Source organism: Talpa europaea, assembly GCF_964194135.1.
Source record: "Talpa europaea genome assembly, chromosome: 3".
Lineage (NCBI taxonomy): Eukaryota > Metazoa > Chordata > Mammalia > Eulipotyphla > Talpidae > Talpa > Talpa europaea.
In genome coordinates this window covers 116,440,368-116,455,804 of record NC_140069.1, presented here as the reverse complement: position 1 = coordinate 116,455,804, position 15,437 = coordinate 116,440,368, and the positions used below count along the sequence as shown (strand labels likewise).

The following is a 15,437-nucleotide window of genomic DNA, read 5'->3' as shown; positions in this document are numbered from 1 at the left end:
CTTAATGCTGTTTTCCATAAAGGCTCCACCAATTTACATTCAAACCAACAGTGAATGAGCGTTTCCTTTGCTCCACATCCTTGCCAGCACTTGTTGTTTCTAGCCTTTTTGATGTAGGCCTTCTCACAGGTGGAAAGTGATGTCTCATTGTGGTTTTGATTTGTATTTCCTGTTTAATGAGTGATCAGTGATTTTTTTTATGTTAGTTATGTGCCAAACACTGTCCTCAATTCAAGGATACAACAAAGAACAACATGGACATAATCCCTGCTGTACAGAACTTATAGAAACTAGGCCTAAGAGATATTTTTTGTCCAATTATTTTTCTTCATTTCTATTTCATTTTAGGATTTTTGAAACTTGAAAGAGTGTTTGATCTTTCATTTATTTGCATTTCTGTGTTTTATTCCCAAGAAATAATTAGTGCAAACAACATTTTTATAAAAGTGGTTACTTAGTTTACTTAGCTCCAGACTTTGATCTTGCCTTTGACTATTCACTTTGAGCTGAAAAAACTATAGGTTAAAAACAATATTGAAAGATGAAAGATATTCTTTTTCTTCATTCCTTGAAAACGCAGTGTTATTTTGGAAAAATAACAAACTTTGTGATTTCCCAGCTTCTTGTTAGAGACATCATACACTTTCTAGGTCTGGTCAGAAACTTTTACTCAAAAACAAGCTGAGGATATATAATCAAATAAGGGATTACCTTGACCTTTTCTGTATTCCATGTTTTGATTAGCTGGCTATCCTACTCATAGCCCATTTACAGACAAATTGTGAAAGACTTGAATGGCAAGCCAAAAATATATGGAATAATGAAAAGGTCAGTGCAGTTAGCCCATAATCACAGAATTGAAAATATATGACAAGTCATTATCACAGTTAATTCAACGTGGACTGTGGGAAAGATGGGAAATTACTCCAATTAAAATATTCTTGTTTCATACTGAAGACTGAGGTGACAAAGCTCAAGTGCCCTCTCAACTCCATTTTTGTGATGACTTAATAAGTTAGGAGGAAATTGTAATTGAATTAAACAAGACAAAAAAAAAGATAACAAGTTCTTTTGATTTGAGAGTCCACCATAGAGGGAATAATATAATGACTTTTCTGCAAACTCTAATTATACATGAGTAAGACAGATACAGTTACAAAACTAATTCAACAGCCACCCCATGCTCTCTTTTTTAACTACAGCATAGCTGTCAGTCAGATGGGAACTCCATTTATTTCCATGGAAATGAAGGCAGTGAATTCAATTTTGCCACCACCCGGGATGTCGATCTTTCTACAGAGGATATTCAAGAGCAGTGGTCAGAAGAATTTGAGAGCCAGCCTACAGGGTAAGTAATTGTTATCTCCCATCTGAGTATAGCACTTACATCCATTCCACTGAACATATTTTACATATACAGTGTTAAATAACAAAAGCATACTTGAATCAATGCTGATGATTGTTTTCATATTCAAGTCAAAGAGAGTACACTTATCCTAAATATTCTTTATCAACTATTTTTATGCATATTAAAAATGTGTGATTTTTTAACTTCAGTTGAATCACATCTTATCTTTGTTTATTCATCTTTTAATGGGAGAAAATGTCCCCCCCCCCTCAATGTGTGTCAAGTACAAAAATCTGTCCACTACCATTATATTGAGACTTTTGGTTGTCTTTCTGGAATCTGAGACTCATAGACACTGCCACCCAATTTTCAGTGGTATATGATTTTGATCTGTAGAAATGATTTAGGGGAGAAAAATTATCTTTGAAAGATTTTTAAAGGCAGAATGTGAGACTGCAGTTGAAGTAGAAGAGACTGGTAGCAATAACATTAGTTTGTTGATGGAGTTTTCTGATCATTCTGAGTTGCACTCTTTCTTCTGGGTCCCATGTTCTTAAAGTATGTCTTTTTAATTGAACATCATTTTCAGAAGTTCAAGTTGAAAAATATTCATAGGTTCAGAGAATCAAAACTCATCAGGTTGTGTAAACTGGAAGGCGATACTAGATATTTCTCGGGTATATGTTTTCTAAGACTATGATGAATGAAATTAGCATGAGTTGTAACTTCATAATGAATATATAATAGTAGTAATTTAACTGTTAAATTGTGAGAAACTTTTCCAGAATACAGCATTTGAGATGCAGTCATGTATCTCTGATCTCAACATATTAAATCAAAACTAAAAGGAATTTCAAAGTGCCTGAATGGCTAGAAGGCCATTTCTCTCTTGGGCTCCCTCCTTCCTGTACACTGCCAGAAAACTGCATTCAGATTCATTAAGAGGAAAAATGACAGGTAGTCTGAGTCACTATTGCCACTATGACCATTACTGCCACATTTCACTATTGAAAGTAAACTTCTACTGTGACTGACCTGGCCCTGTTCCCCCATATCTCATCAGGGAAGTCCTCTGGTACTGATCAGGGTAAGCTTCTGAAGGGGGTTGACATTTGGAGGGCTACCCCATCCTCTTGCCCCAGGATCTACTCTTTGTCTCTCCTCGCCTAGTTCAAGCCAGCCTTTAGTTCTTAAAGTCCTTCTCCTCTGAATTTTCCTGTCACCCTTAAAGTTTTATGTCCAGCAAAATTTCATTATCTCCTGATGGACCAGTAACCACTGCTGTCTTTATTTATTTATTTATTTATTTATTTATTTATTTATTTATTTATTTATTTATTTTTTACCTTCAGAACCTCCAAGTAGTTAGATTGCTTTCCTTTGTAACCTTTATACTACATAGAGCTCATTACACTCCCCTCACAGATGTGGGCTTTGATGGGGTTCATAACTTCAACAATGCATGCAAGGTGTGTTTACCTCTTTTCTGGAGACACAGGATTCCTTGCCCACAGCATTCTTTCTTTCTGACCCCTGGTATAAATGATCAGTTCAAATCCCCTTCCTGGTTATGGAGCTTAACTGCCTATTGTAGTATCCTAAATTTTGAAGCACTAGAGACTTGTTGACCACCACACTCCCCTCATTCTATAATTGTTCCAAGTTAATACCGCCCATGCAGTAACAGTGATGGGTCATCTTCTTCAGTGAGACCTACATCCCCTGGGACTCTGATGATTTCCTGGTGATATCTAGCCCCCACCCCACTGAAGCAGAGAGAGAAAAACACATATTTAATCTCAAATGGTACCATTCAGATTTACATAAATCCTAATCTGTCTCATCCTCCCCATCTTCCTACTCTTCCCCCTTCTCTCTCTCCCCCCTCCCACCCACACATACAGTAAAACCCATAGTCTACAATATAACTTATTTATACTTTAAGTGGTAAATAAAATTTATCTTTATCTATGGCCTTGATATCCTCATATTCCCTCTTCCAGAATGTCCTCCTCAACTTTTTTGAAAAATTCTTGTGTCATCAAAGTCTGTCTATAAAAGAACAACAAAAAAAAGATTTTACTGGATGGACTAAGGATCCATCCAGCTCTCCTATAGTACTGTAGGGTAAGCTAAAAGTAGCAGACGTTTCTGCCCTCCCGCCATTAGGACAGATGATGGATCCCTGCGGTCCTGAATGCATGCCTGATGGTGGGCACCTGGAATAGGGTGTGGGCATAGGTAGATGGGATACACCTGGGCTGAGACTGGGCTTATAAGGGCATCACAGGGATACCAGCAGAAGAGAGAGTGTAAAAACAACCAGAAGCAGAGGCCACGAGAGAACGCCAAAGAGCCCAAAGAAAGTGAAGACTTGCTGGAGCCTGGGTGGTCTGCCAGCCTCCCGGCCCCCCAGCATCCCTGCCTGCTGTGTACCTGGTAAATCCCGATAAAAGCCTGCAAAAGCCATTGAGGGCTCCAGGACTCCTCCTTTACCCCAGTCTGCTGGATCAGAGAACTTGCTCTGTGGCCATTCCTGCCCCCTACAAGTACATAAATGGAAACTTTGTACAAATGCGTGAAAAACCCCTTTACGAATTAAACCTAGGAGTTATTTTATATTAAAAGAAAACATATTATAGAAAATGAATGCACTCCTCAGAGATATAGCTGGCAATATAATATATTCCAATTAACAAATCAGACATTTTCTTTTCATAGTGCACTGGTGATATAAGAAAATTTGTGGCTAAATTAAATATTCATCCACCAAAACAAAAAAAAAGGAAGAAAAAACATTTATGCCTAAAAAAAAGATTAAATCAATATGAAACATCAGAGCAAATTTGATCCACTCGGTGACTCAGGTGGTTTCAATTATGCTCCTTGGCCATTTCTCAAGACTCAGGATGTACCAGAGTTTTAGTCACAGTTAAGAGGCTGATATTTTCAGGCCATGGTGTTGTCAGCGGTTTTCTAATTTCAATAACCTAGAAAAATGTGCTTGACAAAGCACCTGTACCATTTTAATTGGTATACAATTAATTCTTCTATATTCTAAGAGCAGTTTAATTATTTTAGCGACCTTCCCTTAGGTTTATTTCTAGCTTTTCTCCTAGGCTATCTGGCCACAATTCCCAGAATCACCTCATGTACGTTCCCAAATGGTGGCTCAGTTATCAAACTGCTGTTATATTATAAATATATAAAAGAATGAGAAGATCTAGTATTTCCGTCTAGGGTAATGATATGTTAGTTTAGTCCATGGTGGTAGTGGTGGTGTTTGTATGGGTGGGTGGGTGGGAGGGTGTGTGTCCGTCTGTGTCCCTTCTCATGTGCACCCAGTTGCAAATGGTACTTTACCAGTCTTGGAAAGAATGCTATTGTAATTTTTAATCATAGCTTCAGGGAAAAAATCCTGTCACAAAATCAAATTGATGTGAAGCATTTTTACTTGGGTAAGAGCTGACAAAGTAAAAAAGATTAGGAATTTGGTAGTGAAATTTTTTGATGTGTTTTGTTTTCTCACACAGGTTTACTGAATATTTTTTCATTCTCTTCATCAGCCATCACCACCCACACAGACAATTTATTATTATAAGCTCCACCTGATAAAATAGAAAACATATGTGATAAATCCCAATTCTATTCCAGAGCAACCGAGTGAATTGATTAAATTCTGCAATTTTAAGGTCACTTTTTAAAAATAAAAATGTAATTATTAGATGGATATTATAAAACTATGTTTTAAAACTATGTTTTCCTCCCATAAGAATTATGAGAGAGAAAAAGAATTCGCGGTCCTCTCTAATAATATCTCCAAAATATTTCATATGAATGGTAAGAAAGTAAAGGAAGCCACTAAGTCATGTGACTTTTTTTGGAACCCACTTTCTCATCTATACCTGTTTTCCTACCATTTAATCAAAGTTTTTGATCTCAGAACACAAGAATGCAAGAGGTTTTTGCCTTTCATATCATACAGCTATCCCAAATCTTACATTCATAGTTTTATTTTTTAAGTGGAATTCTAAAGTTTTTGTTCCTGAAGAAAACACATCTGTTACTTCACCACAAGAGAAACTTTAATAGATACACTGATAATTTATGTGAATTTTGCCTTAACCTTACAACACATCATTTAATTAGCAACTACTGTATCTCACCTAGATAAGACTGTCTTTAGGTGGGAGGGATTTTTGTAGAAAAATGCATTGCTGTTATATAGAAGTTGTATACTTGTCTTCCATCCCAAATACAAACATTGTATGCTTCCACTATTCAAGTGCATTTTTAAAAAAAAAAATCTGTTTTGTTGCTGTCCCCAGAGTTTCTGTGTTAAAGAGAAAATCCACAAATGTAATGAATATTAGAATAGTAAATCAAAGCAGCATGCTTTAATCTTCCCCACATGCCTTAAGTCCTTTGATATTATAGAAAATGAGCAAATGAATTTATAATGACACAACAAAATAAGAAATTGTGCCCTATTTGGATCAAGAGTTATGAATGATTATACAAAAATAGAGACGGGAGGAGGAAGGGATCTAATGAAGAAGTAAACTATGGGTCAAAATACATGTTGAATAAGACACTACAAAGGGTGTAATAGCACTGCTCCAGAACACAGGTGCTGGATCCAGGACTCCAGGTGGGGTGATGGTGTGCTGCTTTAGCAGCTGTCAGGTAGGTGAGTCCCTACTACAACCACTTCCAAGTAGAGGCTTCTGCTCCCAAGAACAAGCAATGTGTTTGGATTCTTGACTAGAGAGTCAGGGTAGTGCCAAATTGGGACTGAAAACTTCAAGGGGAATGAAGAACCATCCTTCATGGTGATCCCTACCAAAGGCACTTCTTTCCCTTATCAGTGGGTATTTTACACCAAAGTGAAGAGAGAATTGCAGTTACAAATGTAAACAAGTATCTAGAATCATCAAACCTGAGGAAAATCAACTGCATAAAAAATGAATCATTATGCTGAAGAACTAAGAGCTGAGAAAGCAGAAGTAGCAAAATAACAAATAGTGATACTATAAAAATGATTAATATCTTCAAAGAGAAAAGAGGGCACCGAATTTGTGAAATTAAAACAGATTTTATGAGGAAAAATACATAGACATGTGTGAAGTGAAAATATCTAATTGTTAAAACAAACTAAATGGATTTTCACCTCTGAATATCAGTATAGGCTGAGCTGAAGAAAGAATTGATGAGCTAAAAATTTGACTTGAAATCTTCACAAAACTGATAAAGAAGGAAATCCTAAAGCTTCTAGGTCAGATCCATTATACTTCCCTTATTGGTATTAAGGAAGTGTATGGGTTTTTTTTTTTTTTAATGAAACAGTTATCTTAAGAGTTATTAAGAGGAAATTATTTAGAACATAACATTCCTTTCCATTCAAATGTCATGAGAAAATAGAAGTATTTTCAGTCATGCAGGGTTCAGAAAGTGCACTAACCCTAAACCCTCTCTGAAAGAGTTACAAGAAAATAAATCTCTGCAAACAAATCCAAGAGGAAGAGGAGAGATTCAAGAAAGAGTAGTTAGCATATCAAAAAACAAAGCTTGTAGATCAGCCTGAAATTTTTTAATAAAATTTGGGACTAAATCCCAGGTGACTTCAATATGTGAAATACAGGCAGATATTGGGAAGAATACAATGATAATAAGTACATAAAATCTGGCCAAAGTTCATCACTTGCTAGGAGTGAGGATATAGATCTTGGTTAACTGTACATGGTAAGAAAAAAAATTAAATGTAAATATGTGTGATGAAAAAATTAGATAAGTCAGGCTATATAACTTCTAAAGAATTAGGTTAATATAAAGCAAAGGACTTAGTCCAGCAAATTTAGAAAGTGAAAAAGAGAAAACAATAAAAAACAGGGCAGTTAGAAAATAGAAGATAATTTGGCAGGAACCAATCTAAACATATCAGTAGCAATAAATTTGAGTGAACTATATTCCTTTATTAAGATTCTCACACTTTTTAAAAAAAAAGTCAGTTGTATATTTGCTATTTATGAGAGACCCAAAATAGACTAACACAAGAAGTTGAAAGTCAGGAAAGAGAAACTGATATAACAGGCAAATGCTACAAAAAAATACAAGGAGGCATATTAAAATTGGATATTCAAATCAGATCAAATTGGATTCATACTAAAAAGAGCTATTTTATGCAACAGTTTATGGATTTTTTACAATGCATAGCACATAGTAAGCAAACAAAATTTAAAAATTATGTTATTCCAATTATAATTACTATCAATAATGGGCTATCACCAAAGTGGCACTTGATAGGAAACTATGTTCATATTTAATAAATATAATGGAAACACAAAGTTAAATAGGCCAATGAAACATACATCAGATTCTCTGAATAAACCAATGAAATATGTCATTATGAAAAAAGAAAATATTAAATGGTATTTAATGTAAACTAAAGTAAAATTATACCTTTAAGTTAAAATAGTAACTGAATACTTTTTTTTTAAGGTTTATTTATTTATTTATACATACAAGCACTGGGTACAGTCAGAAGCGCTGGAGGGTGAGAGAATTCACCAGAGCCAGAGCAGGGAGCAGAGCAGGCAGAAGTACCAAAGTACACTGCTGAGGGGAGCAGTGGGTGGCAGGAGAGGTCTGCACGCCATGTGGGACCCTCACCTGGTGGCCGGGGATCAAACTGACGCTGCAGAGGCTGTGGGCAGCTTTGCAACCCAGCGCTCAACCGCTGCGCCACCAGGGAGGCCCGTAACTGAATACATTTTTAAATGATGCAAATGCTGAAATATGAGTCAGCTTGTTACAGTTTGTTAGAATCTGTGTTACTTCTTGTTTAGGTTTGTTTTGATCTAGTTTCTAACTTTGCTTTCCCTTTAAGTAAATTGATATTTTATTTTAAAAATATAAATGGTAATTTTTCAAATAATAAAAAATTAAGATCCATATTATTGGGAATGCTAAAATTGTGAAATTCTTCATAGATTTTCTAAGGCTTTCTTTAAATTGGCAGCACATTCACTCACTATCTTTGCGTTTGGCATGGCCATTCTTGAGTTGGTTAATAACCTTCTCCAAGCCAGCTGTCCACGTGAGCTGGACACAGCATCTGGCTCCCTAACTTAGAGAGAACCCTCTTTACTAAAGTCATTAGGGAAAAAGAATGAAAACTGAAACCTTCTGAAATAATTTAGATCCTGGCAGCTTGGCACATTAGCCAGAGATGAGATTTTTCTATGGACGGTGTCAGGAAGTTGTTGACACAGAAGTGTTCAGATGCCCACTTCTTCCCCTGTCTGTGTTGTCTGTCTCTTTTTAGTAGTTCACCTGATCAACACTAGCCACAAGGCAGTTCTGAATATCTGGGCATTTATGTAAAAGAAAAGCAGAACTCTGACAACTCAAGAAGTACAGCTTGGGAGTATCTGTATTCTGGAACACATACAGGAGCATTAGGGAGTTAAGAATTTAATTCCTCAGTCCCATACTAAATACTAAAGAATGTGATTATTTATTATTGTACTTTGAAATCCAATAATAGAATAATAGCTAAGTATAGTTTGGTATATACATAACAAAAACAACTTGGCCAGTTTATAAAGAGTTAATTATAATCTGAAAAATGTAATGAAATTAAGTGTAAAAGGGCACAATACAAAATTGTATGTATAATATTATTACTACTATTTGGATATATATGCATAAACATATTGGAAATAAATATACTAAAATATTAATTGGGGTTTTCTCTAAGATAGTTTAGTTATGAGTGATATTTTTTCCTACTTGTGTTTCCAGTTTTTCGATAATGCTCATGTTGTTATGATAGAAAAGTTAAATAGAATTTCTTTTTGTTTAGCTTAAAATATTTCCAATGTTGCTGCTCTGCACTTATTTATGCAGGTGTCTTCTCACAGGCTAAGCCTTCACTTCTGTGAAGAGTTTTCACCTAATTAAAAGTAATTAGTAGCAAAAACTTCCTGAATATGACAGAAAACCTAGAATTCCAGTACACCAACAAGATAGAAAAGATGCTACAGTGGGTCAGGCAAAAGTTATCCTGGCATCAAATTTCCTTTCTCATCTTTGGCCTTGGATCTTTTCAAATGGTCAGAGAGAGTAGTTGAACTGCTAATCTGGTTATTTCTGGTTGCCTCCAACTTCTAGTCTTAACAGTCCTATTCTACCACCGGTAAGATAACTGCTTTATAAATTTGCTCCAAGATATTCTTTCAAGAAATATATTTGAAAACAGCTCATCGAAGATTAAATGGGGAAAATGTGAACACAGACAGTGGTTCCCTCAGGTCAGCCATGACTGTGATACAAAATTTACTATAAAGGGTCCAAAGTGCAAAGTATTATTGGTTATATATTTTAATGGTACTGCTTGAAAAGTTGGCCATAACCACATTGACCTAAAATGTCTGAAAATTTGATGCTATCTTATGGAATAAAACCAAGAAAAAGGCAATGTAAGATCAAATGAAACAATTTTATGTTGTCTTCCTTGTTCCAGGGAGATAGTACCAAAGAATCGTACATTTATTTTTTTTTTCTTTTTTTAAATAATAAATTTTATTTTTATATTCCCCCATACAATTGCAAACGCCCCATTCTGACCCCAATCCATCCCCTCCCGCCCCCCACCCCCCAAAAAGTGTCTCTGGTTCATAGTTTTTTGTTGATTTTGATTTTCACTTTCTTATATTCATTTTCCTGGTCCCTTATTTAAGTTCTCTAGATTCCTGCTATGAGTGAGACCATCCGGTATTTTTCTTTTTCTTTTTGGCTTATTTCGCTGAGCATGATCCCTGCCAGCGCCATCCATGTTGCTGCAAATTGCATGTGTTTATCTTTTTTGAATGCTGAGTAATATTCCATGGTATATATGTACCACATCTTCTTGATCCAGTCATCTATTTTTGGGCATTTGGGTTGTTTCCAAAGCTTCGCTATTGTAAACAGTGCTGCTATAAACATAGGGGTGCAGGTGCTCTTTGGAATGGATGTTTCTGTGTCCTTTGGGTAAATACCTAGGAGTGGAATTGCTGGATCATATGGAAGCTCTATGTTTAGTAGGTCCAGAAATCTCCACACAGCTCTCCATAGTGGTTGGACCAGTTTGCACTCCCACCAACAGTGCAGAAGAGTTCCTTTTTCTCCACACCCTCGCCAATATTTGTTGTTGCTAGTTTTTTTAATATGTGCCATTCTCACTGGTGTGAGATGGTATCTCATGGTAGTTTTGATTTGCATTTCCCTGATTACAAGTGATGTTGAACATTTTTTCATATGTCTGTTGGCCATTTGCATTTCCTCTTCAGAGAAGTTTCTTTTTAGCTCTTCTGCCCATTTTTTGACTGGATTATTTTCTTTGTTGTTGCTGAGTCTCATCAGCTCTTTGCAGATTTTTGTGATCAGTCCTTTATCATTAGTGTTGGGCAAAAATTTTCTCCCAGTTGGTGGGGTTTCTCTTTGTTTTTGTTATTGTCTCTTTTGCTGTGCAGAAGCTCTTTAATTTGATGTAGTCCCAGCTGTTTATCTTTGTCTTCACTATTACTGCTTTGGGTGCTGTGTCTGTAAAGATGTCTTTGATGTGCAAATCCCGTAGTGTTTCGCCTATATTTCCTTCTATGTATTTTATGGTTTCAGGTCTTATGTCTAGTTCTTTAATCCATTTTGAGTTGATTTTTGTGTATGGTGTGAGGTAGTGGTCAAGCTTCATTCTTTTGCATGGAGCGACCCAGTTTTCCCAGCACCATTTATTGAACAAACTTTCTTTGCTCCAATGCATAGTCTTTGCTCCTTTGTCAAAGATTAGTTGACCATAAATCTGTGGGTTTATTTCTGGATTTTCTATTCGATTCCATTGGTCTGTATGTCTGTTCTTGTTCCAATACCATGCAGTTTTGATGATTATGGCTTTGTAGTATAGTTTGAAGTCTGGGAGTGTGATGCCTCCATTTCCTTCTTTTTTTTTCAGTAGAGCTTTGGCTATTCGGGGTTTTTGGTGCTTCCATATGAATTTCATCAATAATTGTTCTATTTCTTTGAAGAATGCCATTGAGATTTCGATTGGAATAGCATTGAATCTGTATATTGCTTTTGGTAGGATGGCCATTTTAATAATGTTTATTCTTCCAATCCATGAGCAGGGGATGTCTTTCCATTTCTTTGTGTCTTCTTCTATTTCTTTTAACAGTGTTTTATAGTTTTCTTTGTATAGGTCCTTTACCTCTTTTGTTAGATTTATTCCCAAATATTTGATTTTTTTTGTTTGGATAATAAAAGGGATGTTTTTTTTTTATTTCTTCTTCAGATTTATTTTTTGTGTATAGGAGGGCTACTGACTTTTGCGTGTTGATATTGTATCCTGCCACTTTACTGAATTGATGAGTTGAATTAGTTTTTCTGTGGAGATTTTGGGGTTCTCTATGTATATTATCATATCATCTGCAAATAGTGATAATTTGACTTCTTCTTTTCCTATTTGGATTCCTTGGATGTCTTTCTCTTGTCTTATTGCTCTGGCTAGGACTTCCAGTATTATATTGAAAAGCAGTGGTGAGAGTGGACATCCTTGTCTTGTTCCAGATCTTAATGGAATTGCTTTCAGCTTTTCACCATTGAGAATGATACTGGCTGTTGGCTTGTCATAGATGGCCTTTATGATGTTGAGGTATGTTCCTTGTATCCCAAGAATTTCAAGGGCTTTTATCATGAATGGGTGTTGCACTTTGTCGAAAGCTTTCTCAGCATCTATTGATATTATCATATGGTTTTTATATTTCTTTTTGTTGATGTGTTGGATAATGTTGATTGATTTTTGGATGTTAAACCATCCTTGTGCCCCTGGAATGAATCCAACTTGGTCGTGGTGAATTATCTTATGGATACATTGTTGGATTCTGATAGCTAAAATTTTATTGAGGATTTTTGCATCAGTGTTCATTAGGGAGATTGGCCTATAGTTTTCCTTTTTTGTGTTGTCCTTATTCGGTTTTGGTATTAGTGTAATATTGGCTTCATAGAACGTGTTTGGTATTGTCCCTTCCTTCTCAATTTTTTGGAAGAGTTTGTGAAGGATAGGCACTAATTCGTCTCTGAATGTTTGGTAGAATTCATTTGTAAATCCATCAGGTCCTGGGCTTTTGTTTTTGGGGAGGTTTTTGATTACCATTTCAATTTCGCTGCTTGTAATTGGTCTGTTTAGGTGTTCTATTTCTTCTTTATCTAGCTTTGGGTGATTGTAGAGTTGTAGGAATTTGTCCATCTCCTCTAGATTGTTGAACTTGTTTCCATAAAACTGTTCATAGTAGTTACTGATTATTCTTTTGATTTCTGCTGTGTCCGTTGTGAGAATCCTACATTTAACTATTAACAACCAAAACTGTGTGCAAATCAAGAACTATCTACATTTTAGCCCCTTCAATGTAACTTTATGCTTGGGGACTGTAACCAAGATGAAAAAGCATACATTGTGCAAAAATGAAAAATGATGTAAAAAATATATAAAATAAAATATAAAAAATAGACTTTAAAATTATTTAAAATCCTCAGAACAGTTTGAGCATCATCATATTATTTCCTACAATTTCTTCCATGTGTCTTACTCAGAAGAATTATTTTCAACAAATATTTATAAAGGTAAAGAGGAATTTCATTTAAGCTTATAATTCAGCATAACTGAAGTGAAGATTGATTGATGGTCTGAGTTAACATTATATTAAAGGATCCTCTTTTTTATAGATTTGATAATTATTATAAAAGCAAAACCCACTTGAATAACAGATAACATAAGTAAGAATTTTAGCGGTCCAGATAAATTGGAGCAAAAATTTTAAATAGTACAAAAACCCACAGGTAATTAAAGTACAGTCTTTCAACTAAATATTATTTAAACAATAACACTTTACATATTGTACTGCAATTTTGTCCAAGATTATTGCTCTGCTAATTCTAGTATGAAAAATATTAAAATATTATTTTAATTTAGAATTCAATTGAATTACAATTTTAACATACTTTAAAAGAAAAATAGCACTATGTTTTACAGGAGGAAAAAAGAAAACTAACATTTATTGAGACTATAATGTCTCAGATGGTGTATTATTTTCTCTAAACATCCTCCAGTATGGTTTATATTTCTGTCTTATTGGTGAGAAAGCTAAGTGCTTTCTACTATTCTGAATCCAATATTCTTCATTAATGAAATTCCAACAAGAGTGTAAATAAACATAATGCATGTAATAATAAAAACCTAAAGCAAAATTCAATTTAAATGAAACACAGGGGAACCAACTGAAGAAAATAATTTTTGAATGCAGTGTATGCAGGGAAGCCTTCAAACAGAGCTCATCTTTTGCCTTCACCTAAGCTGTCAGGCTAGAAGGAAAACCTATGAATGCAATGAAGGTGGAGACGCCTTCAGTCAAAGTATATACCTTGCTAGACATCACGGGAATCATACTGGAGATAAACCTCATGAATATAAATGAATGTGGAAGGGTCTTTACCTGTGGTGCATTTCTTATTAAATATCAGAGAATTCATCCCAAATAGAGACTTTATGGATGTGATGAACTTATTCAACCTCAAAGAATCCATAGTAAATTAAAAAAAAAAAAACTTATTTGGTAAATATGAGATCTTACAGGCAGGCTTTATTCTTTATCTTAGTTAAACCTAAAGTTGCCAACATTAGGTGATTTAATATATTCTGGAAAATATAATAAAACTAATTTTCATACATAATTTGAAATGTTTCATTACCTCTAGAGCATTATATACCAATACTAGTAAAGAAAAAGTTTTGATTAAAATATAAGATTTCTGTTGCCTAGGTTCATATTCTTAAAATTTTAATCAACCCATAATGAGATAATTTAAGTTTCATTCTGCTTATAACCATATTAATTTAATGTCTTCCTTCTTTTCCCTGGAAACTATTTTCCTTTTGCAAAGCAAATGTGTAAATTAAAAACAAAGTCCTCCTTCCCCGAAGTCTCTCTCCTCCCACTCCTCATTGTTAAAAAATTGACATAAATTCTGGCAAATATTCATTCATAAATTTTTCTACCAAAAACCCACTAGAACCACATTTTTCACACTATATTGAAACTTGATTTTAAAAACCTAACTGCATATGAAGAAATGTCTCTTGTGGTAAGTAAATATAGATCATCATTTCAAAAGGCTAACATACCTGTTTAACTGAACCCCTGCTAATAAACAAGGGATATCAAAATAAAATTGGACAATCAGGTAAGTGTGTATAAATACATATATGTATTATGTAATTTTTTTGATAGTCACTGCCCTATTGCACCTCAGAAATATGTGTCATACTTTTTTTAAATATATGAAGGTATTTTTTTAAGTTTCAGCTTTTTGAGGTATCATTGACATAAATTTGTAAGATATTTAAAGTATACATCAACATCATACAAATACATTGTGAAAAGATTCTCACATATATCACCTCACATATTTATCTTTTTTTGGTGAACATGTTAAGTTCTACTCTCTTAGATCATTCTTAAAGGTATTTAAGTATGAACTGATTTAAAACATAATCAATTTTATTCTCAAATCATTCCAAACTGGTAAGTTGTAAACTCTACCAGATAAGGAGGAAAATCATCTTTCCAGCTGAGAAAATTATTTAAATATTTTTTCTTACAAAAATATTTCTCTTCCTTGACATAAAAGCTAGAAAGTTGTATTTTTAAATTATAAATTAAATACTACTGTGACCTTGCTACCTCTAAGGAGCAAGGTTACCTTACGGCATTTTATTGATTATTAAATTTTTTCTGTGTTCCAACTTTACCCCACTCTATAATAAATAATAAATATCACTATGTTTATGATAAATAATATAGGGGCTTTTTTTTAGACTTAATCATCAAAGAATAAATATAAATTGCTATATTGCAGTGAGCTTTCCCCCCAGGAGACATTCCTTCAAATGCAGTCCTATGCAACTTGGGCAAAACATAATTTAAATCTGGAAAAGTAATATTCATTTTCAGGGAAATTGCTGTGCCATCCATGCCAAAATATTACTAAAACCACGGAA

The 15,437-nt window shown here is 34.5% G+C and overlaps 1 protein-coding gene across 1 annotated transcript in view; it reads left to right on the top strand.

Annotated features, from left to right (window-relative positions):
* RELN (reelin) overlaps positions 1-15,437 on the top strand; it is a gene marked incomplete at both ends in the record, with an annotated part of 436,674 nt that overhangs the window by 249,788 nt on the left and 171,449 nt on the right. Inside the window, one exon of the mRNA XM_084229490.1 lies at positions 1,203-1,348. Coding sequence (XP_084085616.1) covers positions 1,203-1,348 — 146 coding nt within the window. The remainder of the gene's footprint in view (positions 1-1,202; positions 1,349-15,437) is intronic.